Here is a 17794-nt window from a genome sequence, read left to right as displayed (position 1 = left end):
ACTGCAACCCCCCCCACCCAGTGGGACTGGGACCCCCCTCAATGGATCTGGGACCCCCCCCCCCCCATAGGTCTGGGACCCCTCCATGGGCCTGGGACCCCCCCCATAGGTCTGGGACCCCCCCCCCATAGGTCTGGGATCCCCCCATGGGCCTGGGACCCCCCCCATAGGTCTGGGACCCCCCCCCCCATGGGTCTGGGACCCTCCCAGTGTGTCTGGGACCCCCCCCATAGGTCTGGGACCCCCCCCCCCATGGGTCTGGGACCCTCCCAGTGTGTCTGGGACCCCCTCCATAGGTCTGGGACCCCACCCCCATGGGACTGGGACCCCCCCCCATTGGTACTGGAACACCCCAATGTCTCTGGGGACCCCCCCCCCCCCCCAGTGGGACTGGGACCCCCCCCAAAGGGTCTGGGACCCCCCCCCAATGGGACCGGGACCCCCCCCCCATGGGTCTGGGACCCCCAAGCCCCCCCCCCCTCCCCCCCCAGTGACCACAGCGAGCCCATCGCGCTTCGAGCCCCCCCGTTTATTGCCCCCCCTCGTCCAGCAGCCCCCCGTCCTCCTCGGGGGGGGCCGGGGGGGGGCGCAGCGCGGCGCTGACCCCGTGCAGCTCCAGCAGCTGCTGGAACGCCGCCAGCAGCAGCAGCGCCGCCGTCACCCCCAGCAGCAGGTAGGCTGGGGGGGGGGGGGAGGGGGGCAGCGGTCAGAGACCCCCCCCCGTGGAGACCCCACCCCATGGAGAGGTCCCCATGGAGACCCCATCCCCATGGAGACCCCACCCCCATGGAGAGCCCCCCATAGACCCCACCACCACGGAGACCCCAACCATGGAGACCCCCCCCCCCAATGAAGACCCTGCCATCACGGTGACCCATCCATGAAGACCCCCACCACCTTGAAGACCCCGCCACCATAAAGACCCCACCCCAATGGAGACCCAACCACCATGAAGACCCAACCATGGAGACCCCACCACTATAGAGACCCCAACCATGAAGACCTCAACCACGAAGACCCCAACCATGGAAACCCCAACCATGAAGACCCCAACCATGAAGACCCCACCACCATGAAGACCCCAACCATGAAGACCCCACCACCATGAAGACCCAACCACCATAAAGACACCCCCCCAATGGAGACCCCAGCCACCACGAAGACCCCCAACCACGCAGAACCAATCACATAGACCCAACCACCACGTAGACCCAACCGTGGAGACCCCAGCCATGATGGAGCCCCCAACCACGGAGACCCCATGATCACAGAGACCCCACCACAACACAGACCACGACCACCATGGAGACCCCAACCATGGAGAACCCAACCATAAAGAACCCACCACCACGAACACCCAACCACGGAGCCCCAACCACCATGAAGACCCCAACCATGGAAACCCCAACCACGAAGACCCCAACCATGAAGACCCAACCACCATAAAGACACCCCCCCAGTGGAGACCCCACCACCACAAAGACCCCAACCACGTAGACCCAACCACGTAGGCCCAACCACCACATAGACCCAATCATGGATCCCTCCGCCCCAACGTCCCCCACCCCAACGCCCCCCACCCCCCGTCCCCGCTCACCGGCCAAGGCCACCCGGTAGAGGTGACGCAGGGGCTGCCCCTCCGGTGCCACCGCCGCATCCCCCAGCCCCACGGTGGTGACGGCCATGCCGCAGAAGAAGACGGCGTCCAAGAAGCTCCTGGAGCCCCCCAGGGCCCACAGGGCGGTGGCGGGCAGCAGCACGAAGCCCCCCGCCACCGCCAGCGCCAGCAGCCCCAAATGGAGCCCGGCGGCCCCCCGGGGGCTCCAACCCCACCGCGCCCGCAGGTAGCGCTGGGGCCACCGGGTGACTGGCACCGAAAGCCACCGGGCCACCGCCGCCAGCGTCAGCACGGTGAAGGGGACGCCCAGTGCCACGTAGGCCAGGCAGAAGGCTTTGCCCCCCGGGGACAGGGGGGCCACGGGGCCGTAGCCTGGGGGAGGAAATTTGGGGGTGACCCCCCAGTAAGTGAAAGGGGAGGGGGGACCCCTGGGGTTGGAGGGGGAGGGGGGGGGGAGGGGGGAGGTTGGGGGCTGGGTGTCGATGGGGGTCCTGGGGGAATTGGGGGTCTCTGTGGTCTGCGGGGGTCCCGGGGGGGGGGCTGGTGCCCATGGGGGTCCTGAGGGTCCCAGTGCTCATGGGGCTCCCAGGGGTCCCAGTGCTCATGGGGCTCCCAGGGGTCCCGGTGCTCATCCCGGGGGTCCTGGCGCTCATGGGGGTCCCAATGCCCTTGGGGGGTCTCGATGCTCTTGGGGGTCCCAGGGGGCCTGGTTCTCATGGGGGTCCTGAGCAACCTGGTGCCCAGGGGGGTCCCGGTGCCCATGGGGCTCCTGGGGGTCCCAGTGCTAATGGGGGTCCCAGTGCCCATGGGGGTCCTGAGGTTCTCGGGGGTCTCGGTGCCCATGGGGGTCCTGGGGGTCCTGGTCCCCACAGGGGTCATGGTGTTCACGGGGGTCCCGATGTTCTTTGGGGGGTCCCAGGGGTCCTGTTACTCATAGGGATCCCAGTGCCTGTGGGGGTCCTGGTTCCCATGGGGGTCCCAGGGGTCCTGGTGCTCATGGGGGTCCTGGGGGAATTGGGGGTCTCCATGATCTTGGGGGTCCCGGGGGGGGGGGGGGGGGCTGGTGCTCAGAGGGGTCCTGGGGAAATTGGTGCTCATGGGGGTCCTGGTGCTCATAGGGGTCCTGGTGCCCATGGGGGTCCTGGGGGTCCCAATGCCCTTGGGGGTCCTGGGGGTCCCGGTGCCCATGGGGGTCCTGATCCACGGCAGGGGGGTCCCAATTCGGGGGGGGGGGGGGGGGCGGTGGTCCCGATTCGGGGGCGGGAGGGCTCCTTACCCACGGTGGTGAGCAGGGCGGTGGAGAAGAAGAAGGCAGAGGCCAGGTCCCACCGCGGGGTCCCGGAGGCGTTGAGGGTCCCGGGGGGGTCCCCGAGGGTCCGCGCCCCCCCCTCCAGCACCCACAGCCCCACGGTGCCCAGCAGCAGCAGCCCCCCCTGGGCCACCAGCAGCAGCCCCAGCGCCACGCCGCGCCCCATGGCGGCGCCCCACAGCGGCGCCCCACGGCCGGCCCCATAGCGGGCCCCATAGCAGAGATCCCACCCCCCGGACATGGTGAGGGGGGGGCCCCCCGAGTCCTCCCCCCCGCCCCCCCCCCCTTAACCGCCATGGGGACGTCACGGGGCCGGTCACACGCCGCCACCACGGGACCCGCGGTTTCCTCCCGATAGCCCCGGGGCTGCGGCGGTGATGGGGGGGGAGGGCACGAGGGGGGGAGGATGGGGGTGCCTTGGGGGGGGGGGGGCTGTGGGGGTTGGGGGGGGGGGGCCACGGGGACGTGGGGGATATGGGGACATGGTGGCCTTGGGGACGAGATGGCCCTGGGGACACTGAGGCCTTGGGGACAAGATGGCCACCACGGCCAGGCCTATGGCCACGACACCTCAGGGACAGCCCTAGGGCCACCATGGCCACCGTGGGGCCTTGGGGACGTGGTGGGGACCACTGGGGACGTGGTGGCACACGTGGTGGCACATGGTGGACATGGGGACAAGATGGCTGCCATGGCTAGGCCTATGGCCACGACATCTCAGGGGCCACTGTGGCCACCGAGTGTGAGGGACCTAGGAACGTGGTGGCCCTGGGGACACTGAGGCCATGGGGACACTGAGGCCATGGGGACACTGTGGCCTTGGGGACATGGTGGCCCTGGGGACAAGACGGCTGCCACAGCCAGGCCTATGGCCCTGACACCTTGGACACAGCCCCGGGGCCACCATGGCCACCGAGCGTCCCTGGGGAGGGACCTGGGGACACGTGGTGGCCCTGGGGACATGGCGGCCTTGGTGACATCATAGCCTTGGTGACATCATGCATCATAGCCTTGGTGACATCATGGCCTTGGTGACATCATGGCCTTGGTGACGTGGTGGCCTTGGTGATGTCATGGCTCTGGTGAAGTCATGGCCTTGGTGACGTCACCACCTTGGTGACATGGTGGCCTTGGTGACGCCATGACCTTGGTGATGTCATGGTCTTGATGACATCATGGCCTTGATGACGTCATGGCCTTGGTGACGTCATGGCTTTGGTGACATGGTGGCCCTGGGGACAAGACGGCCGCCACGGCCGGGCCTACGGCCACGACACCCTGGGGACAGCCCCGGGGCCACAGTGGCCGTGACGTCACTGTGCCACCGCCGTGACGTCACCGCCGTGACGTCACCGCCGCCCGGCACCCAGCGGGGGGGGGGGGGGGGGGGGGGGGCAGCGCGCAGCGTCGGCAAGGCGGTCACGTGCCCCGCGCGCCGTCCCCATGGCAACCACAACTTCCGGCCAGCTGCCGGGCCCGCCACGCCGCTCCGCCAACAGCTTCCTCCCGCGCTCCTCACGTGACCTCCCCCCCCGCCGGAAGCGGAAGCGCCATGGAGCCCCCGGGAGCGGCGGCGGGGCTCGGTGGGTACCGCGCGGACCGGCCCCGGGCGCCGCCGCCCCCCCCCTCCCCCCCCCCGGGCCCTGACCTCGCCTCTCCCGCAGCCCCCAAGCGCCGCGGCCCGGGCCCGGCCCCTCCGCGGATGGCGGAGCCGCGGCCTCTCTTCGACGACACCAGCGGCGGCGCCCCCCCGGGCCGGGCCTACGGGGCCCCCCCGGCGGCCCCCCCCCCCCTCGTCGTCGTCCGCCGCCGCCCGCCTGCCGCCCCCCGCCGCCGCCTTCCTGGCCGAGCCCGTGTCCAGCCTGGCCGCCGCCTACGGCAGCAGCTTGGCCAGCCAGGGCCGGGACATCGTGGACCGGAACGTGAGCGCCGGGGGGGTACCGGGGGGGGGGGGGGCTGGGGCCGGGACCCGGGGGTCTCAGCGTCGCTCCTCCCCGCCCCCCCCCAGCTCGACCGGTTCGTGCCCGTGGGGCGCCTCAAGTACTACTTCGCCGTGGACACGGTGTACGTGGGGAGGAAGCTGGGGCTGCTCGTCTTCCCCTTCGGGCACCAGGTGGGCACCGGCACCGGGGCTGGGCGCAGTCCCGGGGCTGCTCCCGGTGCCGTTCCCGTCCCCACTCCTGCTGTTCCCAGGGCCGTGCCTGGTCCCGGTCCCGGTTCCAGTCCCGATCCCGTTCCCAGTCCCGGTCCTATCCCCATTCCCGTTCCTGGTCCCAGTCCCGGCTCCAGTCCCAATCCTGTTCCCAGGCTCGGTCCTATTCCCGTTTCTGTTCCTGGTCCCAGTCCCGATCCCGTTCCCAGTCCTATCCCCATTCCTGGTCCCGCTCCCGTTGCCATTGCAGCTCCCTTTCCCCCTCCTGCTGCTCTTCACAGTCCCGGTGCCATTCCCAATCCCATTTCCAGTCCCAATCCTAATCCCAGTGCTTTTCCAGTCCCAATCCCAGTGCTATTCCTGATCTGTCCCAATCTCATATTCCTGGTCCTGTTCCCAGTGAGTCCCAGTCCCGAATTCAGTCTATCCCCATTCCTGGTCCTGTTGCCATTGCAGCTCCCTTTCCCCCTCCTGCTGCTCTTCACAGTCCCGGTGCCATTCCCAATCCCATTTCCAGTCCCAATCCTAATCCCAGTGTCCAGTCCCAATCCCAGGCTGATCTCAGATCCCATCCAGTCCCAGATCCCATTAGTCCTAGTCCTGTTCCCATCCCCACTCCAATTCCCACTCCCGTTCCCACTCCTCTTCCCCCTCCTGCTGCTGTTCCCAGTCCCGATCCCGGTCCTGGTCCCATTCCTGGCACCGTTCCCATTCCCCTTCCCACTGCTGCTGTTCCCATTCCCAGTGCCAATTCAGATCCCGGTCCCATTTCCAGTCCCGACCCCATTCCCGCTCCTGCTGCCATTCACAGACCTGTTCCCGTTCCTGGTGCCACTCCTGTTCCTGCTCCTGTTCCCAGTCCTGATTCCAGTCCCATTTCCAGTCCCAGTCCTGGTCCCGTTCCCAGTGCCACTCCTGTTCCCGATCCCATTCCCTGTGCTGTTCCTATTCCCATTCCTGCTCCCCATCCCATTCCCGGTGTCACTCCTGGTGCCAGTCCCATTCCCACTGTGTTCCTGTTCCCATTCCTGATCCCGTTCCCAGTGCCCTTCCTGTCCCAGTTCCTGTTCCCATTCCCTGGTGCGTTCCCATTCCTGTTCCCATGCCCAATGCCAATCCCATTCCCGGTGCCTCTCCCAGTGCCAATCCCATTCCCAGCGTGATCCTGTTCCCTTTCCCATTCCCGGTGCTGTTCCTGATCCTGCCCCCAGTGCCGATCCCATTCCCAGTTCCCGTTCCTGTTCCCATTCGCGATCTGCGGTGATCCCAGTCCCATTCCCAGTGGTGTCCCAGTTCCCGTTCCTGTCCCGTTCCCAGTCCCATTCCCAGTGCCGTTCCCATCCCAGTTCCCGTTCCTGCTCCTGTTTCCGTTCCCAGTCCCACTCCCAGTGCCGTTCCCGTCCCAGTTCCCATTCCCGTTCCCGATCCCGATCCCAGTCCCACTGCCGCCCCGCAGGACTGGCAGGTTCGCTACCAGCAGGACGCGCCGGTTGCCCCCCGCTTCGACGTCAACGCCCCCGACCTCTACATCCCGGGTACGGCCCGACCCCAAACCCCGACCCCAAACCCCGACCCCAATACCCTGCCCCCGCCCCCTGACCCCAAACCCTGACCCTAAACCCGCCCCCTGTCCCCGCAGCCATGGCCTTCATCACCTACCTGCTGGTGGCCGGGCTGGCGCTGGGCACCCAGAACAGGTCGGGGGGGACCCCGGGATATGGGGGGAGGCGTGGGGGGCCAAAATCCCCACAGGGGTCCCTGAGCCTTTTGGGGGGCCCCGTGCCCCCTTGTTGTCTCCGGGGGGGGGTCCCTGTCCCCAAGGGGGGTTCCTGTCCCCATAGGGAGCCCCCACAACAGGTTGGGGGGGGGGGGCAAGTCCCAAGAGTCCCCATAGGGGTCCCCGTGTCCCCGGGGGGTCCCTGTCCCCAAAGGGGTCCCAGTCCCCATAGGGAGCCCCCAAACCCTTTGGGGGGGGGGCCCAGGCAAGGTCCCTGGGAGTCCGAGGGAGATGGGCTTGGGGGGGGGTTCCCAAAAGGTCCAAATTTTTTTGGGGGAGGGGGAGGGTCCCCGTGCACTGGGGGATCCCCAAGTTTATGGGGGGGGGGAGCGGTGGGGGGGTCCCTGGGCCCTGAGGGGGGTCCCTGGGGTGCTGGGGGGGGGGGTCTCTGAGCCCCTAGGGGGAGGTCATGGGCCTTGAGGGGGGGCATGGGCCCTGCGGGTGTCCATGGGCTCCGGGGGGGGGGGTCCCTAAACCTCGAGGGGGGCTCCCCAACACCCGGGGGGGGGTCCCTGTCCCTAAACCCTGCGGGGGGGGGGGGGTGTCCCTAAACCTCGAGGGGGGCTCCCCAACACCCCCCCCCCCTCCACGTCCCGCAGCGATCCCCATTCGCCGACAGCCCCCCGGCTTCCCCCCAACCCCCCCGAAACCCCCCAGGAGGGGCTTCCCCAAACCCTACGGCGTTGCGGGGGGTGGGGGTCCCCAAAAAGCCCCCCCGCCGCCCCCCCCCAGGTTCTCCCCCGACAGCCTGGGGCTGCAGGCGAGCTCGGCGCTGGCCTGGCTGCTGCTGGAGGTGCTGGCGGTGCTGCTCAGCCTCTACCTGGTGGCGCTGCCCGCCGACCTCACCACCATCGACCTGGTGGCCTTCGCCGGCTACAAATACGTGGGGTGAGCTGCCGGGGGGGGCCGCTTTTTAATTTTTTAGGAGCCGGGGGGCACCCTTTTAACCCCGTTCTCCCCGCAGGATGATCCTCGGGCTCCTCTCCGGCCTCCTCTTCGGCGCCACCGGCTACTACGTGGCGCTGAGCTGGTGCTGCCTCAGCATCTTCGTCTTCATGGTGAGCCCGGGGCGGGGGGACGCCTTCAAATTCCGCCCCCCTCCCCCACACACGCCCCGCGATCCTAAAGCCGGGGGGGGGGCGGCTCTTGCACCCCGCAGATCCGCACGCTGCGCCTCAAGCTGCTGTCGGAGGCGGCGGCCGAGGGGGTGCCGGTGCGCGGCGCCAAGAACCAGCTGCGCATGTACCTCACCGTGGCCGTGGCCGCCGCGCAGCCCCTCCTCATGTACTGGCTCACCTTCCACCTCCTCCGCTAGCGGGGAGCCCCCCCGGCCCCCTGGCCGGGACCCCTTCCCGCTCCCCAGGATTTTTTTGCCGGGACCCCCGGTCGCGATTCCCGGTCGGGGGCTTCCCCACCCGGCCCTTGGGTTTCAATAAAGGACGCCCGAAGGGGGGAGATGGTCTGTGGTTTGTTACGGGGGGCGGGGGGCAAAATGGGGGTGCTGGGGGGCGATATTGGGGTCTGGGGGGTAAATGGGGTGCTGGGGGGTGATATTGCGGTGCTGGGGGGGGTTATTGAGGTGCTGGGGCGCGATATTGGCGTGCTGGGAGGCGATATTGGGGTGCTGGGGGGCAATATTGGGGTCACGGGGGGTAAATGGAGTGCTGGGGGGGCAATATTGGGGTGCTGCGGGGGTTATTGAGGTGCTGGGGGGTGATATTGGGGTCTGGGGGGGTGGGTAAATTGGGTGCTGGGGGGCAATATTGGGGTCTGGGGGGGTAAATGGGGTGCTGGGGGGTGATATTGAGGTGCTGGAAGGCGATATTGGGGTGCTGGGGGGCGATATTGGGGTGCTCGGGGGTAAATGGGGTCCTGGGGGTGATATTGAGGTGCTGGGGGGCGATATTGGGGTCGCTCGGGGGTAAATGGGGTGCTGGGGGGCGATATTAGGGTGCTGGGGGGCAATATTGGGGTCTGGGGGGTAAATGGGGTGCTGGGAGGCGATATTGAGGTGCTGGGGGGGGGGGGTAAATGGGGTCCTGGGGGGCAATATTGGGGTGCTGGGGGGCTGATATTGGGGTCTGGGGGGGTAAATGGGATGCTGGGGGTCGATATTGGGGTGCTGGGGGGCAATATTGGGGTGCTGGGGGGGTAAATGGGGTGCTGGGAGGCGATATTGAGGTGCTGGGGGTAAATGGGGTCCTGGGGGGACAATATTGGGGTGCTGGGGGTCGATATTGGGGTGCTGGGGGGCAATATTGGGGTCGCGGGGGGTAAGTGGGGTGCTGGGGGGCGATATTGAGGTGCTGGGGGGCTAAATGGGGTCCTGGGGGGCAATATTGGGGTACTGGGGGGCAATATTGGGGTCTGGGGGGTAAATGGGGTCCGGGGGGCGATATTGGGGTGCTGGGGGGGTAAATGGGGTGCTGGGGGGCAATGTTGGGGTGCTGGGGAGGGTAAATGGAGTTCCTGGGGGGTAAATGGCTGCTGGGGGGGGGGCGATATTGGGGGTCGGGGGGGATAATGGGGTCGTGAGGTGGATAACGGGGTGCTGGAGGGGCATAATGGGGTCCTGGGGGACAATGTCAGGGTCCGGGGGGGCATTTTGGGGACCGAGGGGGGATATTGGGGTCCCAGCACCATGGGGTCCTGGGGGAGGGGGGTAAATGGGGCGCTGGGGGGGGGGGGATATTTTGGGGTCTTGGGGGGCTGTAACAGGGTCCTGAACAGGGGCCGGGGGGGCCACAGGGGATCTTGGTGACACTTTGGGGACACGGGGTGGCACCTGGGTGGCTCTTCGGGGACACAGGGGTGGGAGCATGGTGGCACCTTGGGGACAACCGGCACGGCGGTGGCACCTTGGGGACACAGGTCGGGACACGGTGGCACCTTGGGGACACAGGTCGGGACACAGTGGCACCTTGGGGACACAGGTCGGGACACGGTGGCACCTTGGGGACACAGGTCGGGACACAGTGGCACCTTGGGGACACAGGTCGGGACACGGTGGCACCTTGGGGACACAGGGTGGGATGTTGGTGGCACCTTGGGGACACAGGGTGGGACATGGTGGCACCCTGGGGACACAGGGTGGGACATGGTGGCACCTTGGGGACAGAGGTCGGGACGTTGGTGGCACCTTGGGGACACGGGGTGGGATGTTGGTGGCACCCTGGGGACACAGCGCTGGGGCGCGGTGGCACCTCGGGGACAAGGGGCACGCCGGTGTCACCCCCACCCCGCCGGTGTCACCCGCGGCCCCACGGACTCTGCCCCCAGGCACCGCCTGCATCAGCGCTTTATTGGGGGGTGGAGGTGGCCCCCCCGGGCCCCCCCCCGGCGTGTCACCGCCGTGTCACCGCGGTGTCACGCCATGGCCCCGCGGTGTCCCCTCAGTGTCCCTTCTTCTCCTTCTTCTCCTTGTGCTTCTTGTGCGCCTTGTCCTTGTGCTTGTGCTCGGGGCCGTGGTGCTGGGGGGGGACAGGGACATTGGGGGGGGTTGGGGACATCGGGGGGTTTGGGGACATTGGGGGGGTTTGGGGACATGGGTGGGGGTTGGGGACATGGGGGGGACGGGGACATCGGGGGGAACATTGGGGACATCGGGGGGTTTAGGGACATGGGGGGGGACGGGGACATTGAGGGGGTGTTGGGGACATGGGGGGGACGGGGGGGGGGGGGGGGGACGGGGGACATTGGGGGGGGTTTGGGGACATGGGGGGGGACAGGGACATTGGGGGAGGGGTTGGGGACATTGAGGGGGGTGTTGGGGACATGGGGGGGACGGGGACATCGGGGGGGGTTGGGGACATGGGGGAGGGATGGGGACATCGGGGGGATGGGGGCATTGGGGGGGGCACAGTGACACTGGGGAGGGGGTTTGGGGACACCAGGAGGGGTTTGGGGACAACGGGGGGGGGGTTGGGGACACTTGGGAGGGGGATTTGGGGACAGTAAGGGGGCGTTGGGGACAATGGGGGTGTTGGGGGACACGGGGGGGGATTTTGGGACATTGGGGGGTTTGGGGACAACGGGAGGGAATTGGGGACAATGGGGGGGGATATGGGGACAGTAAGGGGGGGGTTGGGGACAGTAAGGGGGGGGTATGGGGACAGTAAGGGGGGGTATGGGGACACCAGGAGGGGTTTGGGGACACTGGGGGGGTTGGGGACACTGGGGGGGGGGATTTGGGGACAATGGGGGGGGATTTGGGGACACAGGGGGAGTTTGGGGACATCGGGGGGGTTTGGGGACAATGGGGGGGGGGATTTGGGGACACGGGGCCCCCCTCACCTTGCCCTCGTCGCTGGAGCTGGAGGAGTCGGAGGAGGAGGAGGAGGAGGAGGAGCGGTGCCCGTCCTGGGGGGGGGGGCAGGGGGGTGACCCCAAATCCCGACCCCATTGGGGGGGGGGGGGGGTCCTCCAGGGCCTCGTGGGACACCCCAAAAAGGGGGTGGGGTTGTGGGGGGGGGGGGTCCTGAGGTTGTAGGGTGCTGGAGGGGGGTCTTGGGGTTTGGAGGGGGGGGTCTCATGATTATGGGGTTCTGGGGGGTCTTGGGGTTTTTTGGGGGGGGACCGTGGTTTTCGGGTGCTGGGGGGGGGTCTTGGGGTTCTGGGGGGGGGGGGTCTTGGGGTTTTTTGGGGGGGGACCGTGGTTTTCGGGTGCTGGGGGAGGGTCTTGGGGTTATGGGTGGGGAGGGGGGTTCTGAGGTTGTAGGGTTCCGGGGGGGGGGGGGCTTGGGGTTTTGGGGGGCAGAACCGTAGTTGTGGGGTTCTGGCGGGGGGGGTCTTGGGGTTGGGGGGGGGGAACTCGGGTTGTGGGGTGCTGGGGGGGGTCTTGGGGTTCTGGGGGGGGGTCTTAGGGTTGTAGGGTGCTGGGGGTGGGGGGGGGGTCTTGGGGCTCCATTGGGGGTGTCCCACAACCGTGGGGTGCCGCTGTTACAGGGTATTGGGGGGCGGGTGGGGGTCCCAAGGGGTGGGGTGGGGGGTCCCAGGGTGCCCTCCCCCCCCCCCTTACCTTGTGCTTCTTGCCGGGGTGCCCCGGGTGCTTCTTGGCCCCGTCCATGGCTCCGGTGCCGGTGCCGCCGCCGCCGCCCGCGCCCGGCATTTATGGGGCCGCTGGGACCTTGCCCTTGGGTGGGGGCCACCCTTGGGTGCCCCCCCGCCCCCCCCCGCCCCCGCCCCACCCCAGGGAGCGTCCAGATCCAGTCCCGCTGGCGCCAGGGCTGGGTGGTGCCACTGAGCCCCCCCCCCCATAGCACCCAAGGGTGCCCTGTAGGGTGCGGAGGGGGGCACCCACCCAGTGCTGCCCCCCCCCCCCAAAAGGACCTCCCCCCCCCCCCCCGCCAAAAAAAAGGAGCCTGAGGAGGAAGGGGGGGGTGTTCGTAGATCCCTTTATTCCAAAAATTCCCTTAAAAGTGTAAAAAAAAAAAAATAAAATCGTCCCAAAACCGTGAATTTTTTCATTAAAAAGCCCAGCTGGTGGGGGGGTGGGGGAGCACCCTTGGGTGCTCAGAGCCCCACCCCAAAGCACCCGCAAACACCCCCCCCCCCCCCCCCGTGGGAAATGATCAAAAAATAAAGCCCTGGGGGGGGGGGAGGGGACCCCATTTTGGGGAGGAAAAGCCCTATTTGGGGAGGGGGGGGGGGGAGGCCTCGTTTTGGGGTGAAAAAACCCCGTTTGGGGAAGGGGAAGCCTCATTTTGGTGGAAAAAAACTCATTTTGGGGAAAAAGCCTCATTTTTTGGGGGGAAAAATGCCTTATTTTGGGGGGAAAAATGCCTTATTCTATTGGTAAAAAGCCTTGTTTGGGGGAAAAGCCTCATTTTTGGGGAAAAAGCCTTGTTTTGGGGTAAAAAGCCTCATTTTTGGGGGGGGGCTCATTTTGGGGAAAAAAGCCTCATTTTGGGGAAAAAGCCTCATTTTTTTTGGGGAAAAATGCCTTATTCTATTGGTAAAAAGCCTTGTTTGGGGGAAAAAGCCTCATTTTTGGGGAAAAAGCCTTGTTTTGGGGTAAAAAGCCTCATTTTTTTTTGGGGGGGGAAGCCTCATTTTGGGGGAAAAAAAGCCTCATTTTTTGGGGAAAAATGCCTCATACTTTTGGTAAAAAGCCTTGTTTGGGGGGAAAAAAGTCTTATTTTGGGGGAAAAAGTCTCTTTTTTGGGAAAACGACTTTTTGGGGGGGAAGCATTCTTTTTTTTGGGGGGAGAAGGCCTTTTTTGGGGGGGGGGAAGGGCTCTTTTTTGGGGGAAAAGGCCCCTTTTTGGGGGGGAAGCAGCCTCGTTTTGGGGGGAAAATCCTCATTTTTGGGGAAAAAAGCCTCCTTTTTCGGGGGGGAAAACCTCCTTTTCGGGGCAATCACATGGGCCCCACGGCCCCCACCAGCGCCTCCTTGTCGGGGGCGGGGGGGCCGCATCCTGCCCCGGGGGGGGCGCATCCTGTGCAGCGGCGGCGGGCGAGGGCGGCAGCGACCCCCCCGAGGAGCAGCAGCAGCGGCAGCAGCAGCAGGGCCAGGGCTGGGGGGGGAGGGGGACAGCGGTGACCCCACGGGTCCCCCCCGAGATGGGGGGGGGGGACACACGGGGACATTTTTTTTTTTTTGGGGGGGGGGAGCACTCACCTACGGTGGGCTGCAGGGGGCTCGGCGCCGGGGGCTGGGTTTTTGGGGGGGGGGGGGGGGGGAAGGGGTGGCTTCAATCCTGGCCCCGTTGTGGACCCCCCCTGTCGCCGAGCCCCCCCCCCAGTGTCCCCAAACCCCCCTCCCAACGTCCCCAAAAGCCCCCCAAGACCCCCCCCAGCCCCCCCAACCTCCCCCCAGCTCCCCCTAAACCCCCAACCCTCCCCCAAAGATCCCCCCAAGACCCCCCAGCCCCCCCAACCCCCCCCCCCAACTCCCCCCAACCCACCCCCCCATGCCCCCCACCCCCCCAAAGACCCCCCCAGACCCTCCCCAGCCCCCAGCTCCCCCAAACCCGCCCCCAATGTCCCCAAACCCCCCCAACACCCCCCCAGCTCCCCCCAACCCCCCCGAAGCCCCCCTAACCCACCCCCCGTGTCCCCAAAGACCCCCCCAAGACCCCCCCAGCCCCCAGCTCCCCCAACCCCCCCCCCAATGTCTCCAAAACGCCCCCAAACACCCCCGCAGCTCCCCCAACTTCCCCCAAGAGCTCCCCCCAGCCCCCCCAACTCCCCAAACTCCCCCCAACCCACCCTGAAACCCCCTAACCCACCCCCCGTGTCCCCAAAGACCCCCCCAAGACCCCCCAGCCCCCAGCTCCCCCAAACCCGCCCCCAATGTCCCCAAACTCCCCCCAACACCCCCCAGCCCCCCCCCAACCCCCCCGAAGCCCCCTAACCCACCCCCCGTGTCCCCAAAGACCCCCCCAAGACCCCCCCAGCCCCCAGCTCCCCCAACCCCCCAATGTCCCCAAAACACCCCCAACACCCCCCAGCTCCCCAACAGCCCCCAAGAGCCCCCCCAGCCCCCCCAAACTCCCCCCCAACCCCCCCAAAGCCCCCCCAACCCCCTCCCAAAGCCGTCCCCGAGCCCCCCCGGCCCCCCCCCCCGGTACCGGGGCGGTGGCAGCTCCGCAGGCAGTCCTGGCGCCGGGCGTAGTTGTTGGCGTTGCCCCCGCAGCCCCCGTAGGTGAAGGGGCGGCAGCCGCCCCCCCGGGCTGTGGAACCAGCGCTGGAAGGACGCGCGGCACGGGCCGGGGGCCGGGGGGCCGCACAGCGAGCTGGGGACACGGGGACAGCTCAGGGACACGCGGGGACACCCGTGGGGACACGGGGGGGGGTCTTGGGGACATCCTGGGGACAGCTTTGGGGACATGCGGGGGCACCCCGGGGACACCCCAGGGACACCTTGGGGACACCTTGGGGACATGTGGGGACACCTTGGGGACAGTGGGGGCACCTCTGGGACATGCAGGGGCACCCAGGGACATTGGGGACACCTTGGGGACCTTGGGGACACTTGGGGACCTTGGGGACACCTTGGGGACCTTGGGGACGCCCAGGACGTGTGGGGGCACCTTGGGGACATGTGGGGGCACCCCGGGGACACCCCAGGGACCTTGGGGACACCTTGGGGACCTTGGGGGGACATGTGGGGGCACCCTGGGGACTGTGGGGGCACCCCGGGGACATTGTGGGGACACCTCTGGGACATGCAGGGGCACCCCAGGGACCTTGGGGACACCTTGACCTTGGGGACACCTTGGGGACATGTGGGGACACCTTGGGGACATGTGGGGACACCTTGGGGACATGTGGGGGCACCTCTGGGACATGCAGGGGCACCCCAGGGACCTTGGGGACACCTTGGGGACCTCGGGGACACCTCAGGGAGATGGGGGGACATCATGGAGACATGGGGGGGCATCCTGGGGACATGGGGGGACACCTTGGGGACCTTGGGGACGCCCCAGGACGTGTGGGGACACCTTGGGGACATGTGGGGGCACCCCGGGGACACCCCAGGGACCTTGGGGACACCTTGGGGACCTTGGGGACACCCCAGGACATGTGGGGGCACCCTGGGGACATTGTGGGGACACCTTGGGGACATGTGGGGACACCTCTGGGACATGCAGGGGCACCCCAGGGACCTTGGGGACACCTTGGGGACCTCAGGGACACCTCAGGGAGATGGGGGGACATCATGGAGACATGGGGGGCATCCTGGGGACATGGGGGGACACCTTGGGGACACGCAGGGGAACCCCAGGGACACATGGGGATACCTTGGGGACTCCTCAGGGACACGCGGGGACACCCGTGGGGACACAGGGGGCGTCTTGGGGACACCTTGGGGACATGTGGGGGCACCCACGGGGACACCCCAGGGACCTTGGGGACACCTTGGGGACACCTCGGGGACATCTTGGGGACAGTGGGGACACCTCGGGGACATGTGGGGGCATCTTGGGGACACCTTGGGGACACCTTGGGGACATGTGGGGACGCAGGGGACACCTCGGGGACACCTCGGGGACAATGGGGACACCCCAGGGACCATGGGGACACCCCGGGGACATGGGGGGACACCTCGGTAGGCGGCGTCCAGCGGGTCCTGGGGGGCTCCGGGGTGCCGGGGGGCCGCGGGGGTCCCCGGGGGTCCCCGCCAGGGGACGCGGCTGCGGGTCCTGGGGGGCACGGGGCTGTCACCGCCGGTGGCACCGGGGGTGGCCCTGATGTCACCACCACCCCCCCCACCCGACCTTAGGGACCCCCTCAGGACCCTTCCAGCTCCCCCGAACCCCCCCCCCAGATCCCTCCAAGCCCCCCGGGACCCCCAAGCTCCCCCAGGACCCCCCAGTCCCCTTCAGACCCCCCAAATCCCCCCAGACTCCCCATGAACCCCCTAGACCCCCAGGTCCTCCCCACCGACCCCCAGGACCCCCCAAACCACCCCAGGACCCCCTCAGCCCCCCCCAACCCCCCTCAGCCCCCCCCCCCGACCCCCAGGACCCCCCAACCCCCCCTCAGGACCCCCCCAACCCCCCCCGGCCCCCCTCAGACCCCCCCCCGAAACCCCCAGGACCCCCCCCCCCAACCCCCGCCCCCCCCCCCCCCCAGGACCCCCTCAGCCCCCCCCCCCCCCCCCAGGATCCTCAGACCCCCCCCCCCAGGACCCCCTCAGACCCCCCCCCCCCCCCACGACCCCCAAGACCCCCAAAACCCCCAGGACCCCCCCAAGACCCCCAGGCCCCTCCCCAGCCCCCCCAAAACCCCTAGGACCGCCCCAACCCCCCCCAGGGGTTTTGGGGGTTTGGGGGGGTCCCAGGGCCGCCCCCCCCCCCCCGGCCGTTACCGGTCGGGGGCAGCAGCAGGAGCAGCGCCAGGAGCGCCGCCATGCCGCTGACGTCACGCCGCGCCCCGCCCACCGCCGGTGACGTCACGCAGGTGCGCGCCACGCCACGCCACGCCCCCCCCCGCCGCCCAGGTGAGCGGCGCGAAGCCACGCCCACCGCCCGCGAAGCCACGCCCACTGCCCGCGAAGCCACGCCCACTGCCCGCGTAGCCACGCCCCCGGTGGTTTAACCACGCCCACTCCGGGCCCAGGCCCCGCCCCCGGCAGCTGGAGGCGCGGCCCCGCCCTGGCCCCGCCCCCTCGTTTGCATACGGCGCGGGAAAGCGGCGCGGCGGGGGCTATAGGGGTCTATGGGGGGGGTATGGGGGGGGGGTATAGGGGGCTATACGGAGCTATAGGGGGCTGTGGGGGCTATGGGGGCGTATAGGGGGCTATAGGGGGCTGTGGGGGCTATGGGGGTGTATAGGGGTCTATGGGGGTCTATAGGGGGTATAGGAGGGTATGGGGGGCTATAGGGGGGTATAGGGGGGTATGAGGGTCTATGGGGAGGCTATAGGGGAGTGTAGGTTTGGTGTAGGGGGCTATAAGGAGCCATAGGGTTGGTGTGAGGAGCTGCAGGGGGTAATGGGGAGGTATAGGGTACTATGAGGAGCTATAGGGGGCTGGGGGGAGCTATAGGGCACTATGAGGAGCTGCAGGTTTGCTGTAGGGCGGTATGGGGAGCTATAGGGGGCTGTGGGGAGCTATGGGGAACTAAAGGGCACTGTGAGGAACTACACAGAGTGCTATGAGGAGCTATAGGGGGCTGCGGGGAACTATAGGGGGAGTTAGCAGGCGCCATCAGGAGCTATAGGGCACTATGTGGAACTATAGGATACTATGGGGGGCTATAGGGCGCCATGAGGAGCTATAGGGTTGCTGCAGGGCGCTATAGGGGGCGCTATGGGGAGCTACAGGACGCTATGGGGAGCTATAGGGCACTGTGGGGTGCTGGGGGGAGCTATAGGGGGAGCTATAGGGCGCTATGGGGGCCTATGGGGATCTATAGGGACCTACGGGGTGCTGTAGGGCTCTATGGGGATCCATAGGGCTCTAGGGGGACCTATAGGGACCAATGGGGTGCT

The 17794-nt window shown here is 67.8% G+C and overlaps 3 protein-coding genes and 1 long non-coding RNA gene across 4 annotated transcripts; 1 reads left to right on the top strand and 3 right to left on the bottom strand.

Moving 5' to 3' along the window:
• Positions 1-510: 510 nt before the first annotated feature.
• LOC136787507 (potassium channel subfamily K member 6-like) lies at positions 511-3196 on the bottom strand. The gene is made up of 3 exons (XM_066984815.1): positions 2895-3196; positions 1598-1990; positions 511-678 (listed from the first exon to the last, which is right to left on the bottom strand). The coding sequence occupies exons 1-3, from the start codon at positions 3166-3168 to the stop codon at positions 530-532; spliced, it is 816 nt and encodes a 271-aa protein (XP_066840916.1). The 5' UTR covers positions 3169-3196; the 3' UTR covers positions 511-529.
• Positions 3197-4479: 1283 nt separating this feature from the next.
• YIF1B (Yip1 interacting factor homolog B, membrane trafficking protein) lies at positions 4480-8313 on the top strand. Its single transcript, XM_066984591.1, is given in 8 exon segments — positions 4480-4716; positions 4718-4849; positions 4936-5040; positions 6536-6614; positions 6719-6776; positions 7589-7744; positions 7821-7914; positions 8016-8313. Coding segments are annotated over 8 exon segments (1017 nt in total). The 3' UTR covers positions 8172-8313.
• A 1309-nt stretch (positions 8314-9622) lies between these two features.
• C29H19orf33 (chromosome 29 C19orf33 homolog) lies at positions 9623-12049 on the bottom strand. Its single transcript, XM_066984833.1, has 3 exons — positions 11874-12049; positions 11150-11215; positions 9623-10326 (listed from the first exon to the last, which is right to left on the bottom strand). The coding sequence occupies exons 1-3, from the start codon at positions 11961-11963 to the stop codon at positions 10249-10251; spliced, it is 234 nt and encodes a 77-aa protein (XP_066840934.1). The 5' UTR covers positions 11964-12049; the 3' UTR covers positions 9623-10248.
• Positions 12050-12235: 186 nt separating this feature from the next.
• On the bottom strand, positions 12236-16830 carry LOC136787527 (uncharacterized). Its single transcript, XR_010826917.1, has 5 exons — positions 16671-16830; positions 15905-16002; positions 14428-14592; positions 13476-13509; positions 12236-13371 (listed from the first exon to the last, which is right to left on the bottom strand). It is a non-coding gene; the product is annotated as an uncharacterized lncRNA (long non-coding RNA).
• Between the last annotated feature and the right edge of the window lie 964 nt (positions 16831-17794).

This window comes from Anser cygnoides, chromosome 29 (genome assembly GCF_040182565.1).
Source record: "Anser cygnoides isolate HZ-2024a breed goose chromosome 29, Taihu_goose_T2T_genome, whole genome shotgun sequence".
Lineage (NCBI taxonomy): Eukaryota > Metazoa > Chordata > Aves > Anseriformes > Anatidae > Anser > Anser cygnoides.
This window is presented reverse-complemented; position numbering and strand designations above follow the sequence as displayed.

What these genes read in the sequence shown, in the direction of transcription:
- LOC136787507 (XM_066984815.1), bottom strand. Translation starts at nt 3,168, where the DNA reads ATGTCCGGGGGGTGGGATCTCTGCTATGGGGCCCGCTATGGGGCCGGC. An exon ending in CGCCCTGCTCACCACCGTGG is followed by an intron (nt 1,991 to 2,894) that starts GTAAGGAGCCCT and finishes TTCCTCCCCCAG; the next exon opens with GCTACGGCCCCGTGGCCCCC. An exon ending in CTACCGGGTGGCCTTGGCCG is followed by an intron (nt 679 to 1,597) that starts GTGAGCGGGGAC and finishes CCCCCCCCCCAG; the next exon opens with CCTACCTGCTGCTGGGGGTG.
- C29H19orf33 (XM_066984833.1), bottom strand. Translation starts at nt 11,963, where the DNA reads ATGCCGGGCGCGGGCGGCGGCGGCGGCACCGGCACCGGAGCCATGGAC. An exon ending in ACCCCGGCAAGAAGCACAAG is followed by an intron (nt 11,216 to 11,873) that starts GTAAGGGGGGGG and finishes CCCCCCCCCCAG; the next exon opens with GACGGGCACCGCTCCTCCTC. An exon ending in GCTCCAGCGACGAGGGCAAG is followed by an intron (nt 10,327 to 11,149) that starts GTGAGGGGGGCC and finishes GTCCCCCCCCAG; the next exon opens with CACCACGGCCCCGAGCACAA.